The following is a 4659-nucleotide window of genomic DNA, read 5'->3' on the forward strand; positions in this document are numbered from 1 at the left end:
TTTCGAGTTTTTAGTTTCTGTGGGCGAAGAGGATCGATCGCACCAGTTGAGTTTCCGTTGATTTTTTGTTTATGTCATTGGACACACCAGTAGGAAAGAGTGTGTTTCAGCTGTTTAGTTGTATAATTCGGAGTGTTTTGGTGATCCGTTCAGCAGAGTCACGTATAGCTCCTTGGGGTAGCGGCTTTTTCCGACTTGCATTTTGCCATTCCTCTTGGGACACGAGCACTGTGACGTCGCTCCTGTGTGACCAATGTGCCTTGATTACGTTTGAAGCACGATCACATGCTAGTCAATCTGATTTAGTGCTCCAGTGACCTCGCATGGCAGACATTTTCTCCTTCAGCCTTCGCAATTTTCCTTGGGCTCTTGGTATTATACGTATTAACGATTTAGCTTGTACAGTCCAATGTACTTAATCCGAATTAACAACATGTAAAGATTACATTAATATGACAGAAAGCGGCAATGAGCCGAATCGCGACATTCTTCAGGAAACCAACCAATTGATACACTTGGTTCTCTCTCAGACTGATTGGTCTACACGTTTTCAATAATACGCATGATGGATTAGCAAGTTGTTAGCAGCAACGCAACACAAACATGATTTGATAATAAATAACTCTCTACCAGATTGCTCCATCATTTACTGGAACTACTCACACGAGTAGAATGAGAAATAACGGGAGACGTAATATGCTCCTCCGAAGCACTCGTCTCAACTAAAGACTCTTTACATGCCGGCCGCGGTGACATTCTTGTTGGCAAAGTCCCAGTTGATGATCTGCCAGAAATGCTCGACGTATCTGAATGTAAAACCATCACCAATCAACTATCAGAATCTACAACCAACTACTTCGGTCTAGCGTTCCTATAGTCAATGTAGTATGCATGCTCCCATACATCACAGTTGATAATTGGAGTTTGACCGTCCCTCAGAGGACAGCCAGCATCATGACCTTGAACCTGACCACTCGCAAATCCTGACACCACAATACCAGCGAAAGTATGAATACAAAGTAGCGCCAGATGATAGTAATAAAAATCAAAAGAGATCGGACAACGAGAACGATCCTCAAGAATATACCATCGAGTTTTCTGTCTGCAACTCTTTTGCCGGCAAAAGGGCACCAATGGCCGTAACGCGAGATGAAAAGAACAAGAAGATACTAAACGGAATTCGGAGTAATACGCCAATGATGAACTGAAAAGCCAACTCACAACTTTAAGTTTGCCATTATCAGCAACAAGCCATGCCCAACCACTGCCGAAGTGACCAACAGCAGCAGCGGTGAACTGCTTCTTAAACTCCTCAAAGCTGCCGAAATCTCTGTTGATAAGATCAGCTATCTTCCCAGTGGGAGCGTTACCGCCATTAGGAGATAGACTGTTCCAGAAGAAAGTGTGGTTCCATGCCTGACAATGATGCAAGTAAAAATCACACGACACAAATGTCCCCCACCTGAGCAGCCTGGTTGAACACTCCACCACTCTTGGTCTTGATAATTTCCTCCATGGACATCTTGGCAACTTCACCATCTTCAGCGCAGATCTTGTTGAGATTAGCGACATAAGTAGCATGATGCTTGCCTGAACGATAGTCGAATACTAAGTAATCAGAAGAGAAAATTATGTACCATAGTGGTACTGAATAGTCTCAGCAGACATGTGGGGCTCCAAGGCATCTTCAGCCCAAGGGAGAGGAGGGAGAACATGAGGACCAGCGGACATAGTTTTAAACGGCTTACTCAACAACAATGACTAAACCAAATCCATAAACCTCGCATGCTACATAAAATAATGAACGAATTGGAAGATGCCACGCTTTAATATTCCTGACGGAATGAGACACAAAGAAGACATCACAACTGGTCCGGTGCGCAATCCAGTTTCTTGTGCCGACGACACTGAAGAACAGCTATACTGCTAGGCAACACACACTTGAAATGGGACATTCGAGCAAATTCAGTTGACAATGTTGGTTGAGACCTGAGCGATGTTGTCATAATGAACCAGAATTGTGGTTACCTAAATGAATGCACCACGACATTCGGCCGAATGGAGACAACAGTCCAGTCAGATGCTGATAACGATAGCACACAAATTGTGTCTTTGGTCCTTTATCGGCGGAAAATCTCTAAGTGAGACTTGCTGGCTGAGCCCGCCCAGCTCAACTCCTTCGCACATGGGAACAACTCGTTTCCCTTTGACACGCATGACGCACATCACAAACAAGAAAATCTTATCTATCAGGAACTTTGAAATCTAAGCTTACACAGTGGGAAACCTTACAACGACTACTTAGAAAGTTCGACTGGTAACCCCGACCAACGTCAGTACAAGGCTTTGACCAGTGGGAGCAAACCGCTTGAAACATATCGAACGTCTCAGACAAACCATTTATTCAACTACATTTCAATATGCAACATGATGAGTAATTCATGATAATATTCCTAACCAATGCAATACAAAAGAAGCGTTCTCCCCAATTGAATCACAACTCAGACACGGTTACCATTACAAAGGGAACTTTGCTGAAATCACTGGAACAGACACCAGCATAGTATTATATCTCAGTCCTTTCACAGTAGAAGAGAAGGTGGCCTTATAGATGCCAGTGCATGAACATATCACGAATCCAACCATCACAGCACATTTTTCATGCTGAATCACAGGACTCAGCAGCCGTTTAAATACCAGCCTTGGCAACATTGTCGTTGACGAAGTCCCAGTTGACCAGATTCCAGTAGTTCTTTACATACCTGAACAAAACAGTTGAAATGATCTCATCCAAAGGCCATAATCGTACTGTGCTCTAGCGTTCCTGTAGTCAATGTAGTAGGCATGCTCCCATACATCGATGTTCATAAGAGGGGTCTTACTCTCCCTTATCGGGTTGCCAGCGTCGTGACCTTGGACCTACACACGATGAAGATGATGACAGACTAGACTGATGTCGACGATCATGATGTGCATGCCACCAAAATTGACCCGCTCCTTACAATCTTCAGTTTGCCGTCATCAGCAATGAGCCATACCCAACCACTGCCGAAGTGTCCGACAGCAGCAGCGCTGAACTCCTCCTTGAACTTCTCGAAACTTCCAAAGTCGCGAGTGATGAGCTCGGCAATCTTGCCAGTCGGCTCTCCACCACCATTTGGCGCCAAGTTGTTGAAGAAGAATGTATGGTTATAAACCTAAAATAAACATAAGACGAAGCTCAACGGGATTACAAATAGACTCACCTGAGCAGCCTGGTTGAAAGGCTTGCCAGTCTCGGTCTTGATAATTTGCTCCAAGGTCTTGCTGGCGATGGTAGAGTTCTCAGCAGCGATGCTATTCAAAGTGTCAACATAAGTTTGATGATGCTTATCTGAAAACGGAGAAAATGACCGTGGAAAATTCCAACCATAAACCAACAGCTCACCATGATGATATGTCAAAGTCTCAGCAGACATATGAGGCTCCAATGCGTTCTTCACATACGGCAGAGGTGGGCACTGGAACGGTCCAGTGACTGACGAGAAGCAACGAGCCAAGCCCATACGGAGGACTGGCGTGGTAGCCAAACTCGCGAAGCGATGACCAGCGACAGATAACATATCAACTTATTGAAACAATAAACTACTAAAGAGGCAATCGAGCTTATGCATAAAATATTCCCAAGAAAACGCTGACTCGGGCCGACTACTCCGAAGAGCCAAGCGCAATGCCTAGACATGACCCATGTGATTCACATGATGTGAAGGACATTATTCACCATGATGGAAGCATAGCGAAAACGCGACCTCGCAAGGGGAACGATTTGCGAACAAGAACAGCTATAGTAAGTTGTAAGACAAAACACACTGAGTTGATATGAATTGTTAGTAGACGGCAGAATGCGCTAAGAGCAATGATACTATCACAAAGCTGCACAGGGACATGCTTCGTGCGATAGATATCAACCGCGTAATAATTAGCTCGACGGTAGGTTCGCACTAGGCGGTCCCTAAGACAATCGAAACCGCGCGCGTCCCTACGGCGCAAGATCTAACGAAGAGCACTGTCTGCACCCCATGGCTCGAGTTGAAGACTCTTCAAACTGATTACGCGTTAGTTCATCTGAGATCATTCGTTTTGTGTAAGAGACTCTTACTAAGAGTGTCTAAGTGTGTAATATTGAGATTTTCACTCTCTAAACAGATATATCAACTGCAAAATGTGAACTAACCCATACATTTCACTCACCAACACAGAACAAGACTCACGAAGGCTCACGAAGGCTCGATGTATCACCGATACGATACGCCACCTCAAAGAGGAAGGATGATGGACCGGTGAGGGAAGAGAATACCGCCTACCGTCATGAGTGAACTTCTTAGGTGGAGAGCTATGCGCGGGGTGTCGCAGCAGAAGAGTTGGCCCATTGGCTGCACATTCGTCAGTCAACCTCCAGGGGGCGGGACAGCCCTAGACTCTTCCGCTCGTATAACGGTGACCTGTTGGATGCAAACGACGTAGAGAGTCCATAGCTGGAGCGGCTAGAGTGGCCGGGTAGGCTATGGGTGCAACATTTCAGTCTTGGCTTCGTGCACTGAAAGCTGGTATTGTTCAGGCACAGGAGATCTTAGGCAACCTGAAGGATGAACATTTGGAAAGAGTTGAAAAAATATCAGA

The 4659-nt window shown here is 45.2% G+C and overlaps 3 protein-coding genes across 3 annotated transcripts in view; 1 reads left to right on the plus strand and 2 right to left on the minus strand.

Moving 5' to 3' along the window:
* Position 1, plus strand: part of Pmar_PMAR027014 (10 transmembrane domain, possible aa transporter, putative) — a gene marked incomplete at its 5' end in the record, with an annotated part of 1525 nt that extends 1524 nt beyond the window's left edge. The window contains one exon of the mRNA XM_002768744.1: position 1.
* A 609-nt stretch (positions 2-610) lies between these two features.
* Positions 611-1771, minus strand: Pmar_PMAR027015 (iron-dependent superoxide dismutase, putative). The gene is made up of 5 exons (XM_002768745.1): positions 1638-1771; positions 1463-1590; positions 1222-1416; positions 857-966; positions 611-806 (listed from the first exon to the last, which is right to left on the minus strand). Exons 1-5 carry the CDS (start codon positions 1729-1731, stop codon positions 734-736), a joined length of 600 nt encoding a protein of 199 aa, XP_002768791.1. The 5' UTR covers positions 1732-1771; the 3' UTR covers positions 611-733.
* Positions 1772-2689: 918 nt separating this feature from the next.
* Pmar_PMAR027016 (iron-dependent superoxide dismutase, putative) lies at positions 2690-3602 on the minus strand (the record flags this gene model as incomplete). The annotated part of the gene is made up of 5 exons (XM_002768746.1): positions 2690-2762; positions 2810-2919; positions 3003-3197; positions 3246-3373; positions 3428-3602. The coding sequence occupies 5 exons, from the start codon at positions 3600-3602 to the stop codon at positions 2690-2692; spliced, it is 681 nt and encodes a 226-aa protein (XP_002768792.1).
* Between the last annotated feature and the right edge of the window lie 1057 nt (positions 3603-4659).

Source organism: Perkinsus marinus, assembly GCF_000006405.1.
Source record: "Perkinsus marinus ATCC 50983 genomic scaffold scf_1104296967200, whole genome shotgun sequence".
NCBI lineage: Eukaryota > Perkinsozoa > Perkinsida > Perkinsidae > Perkinsus > Perkinsus marinus.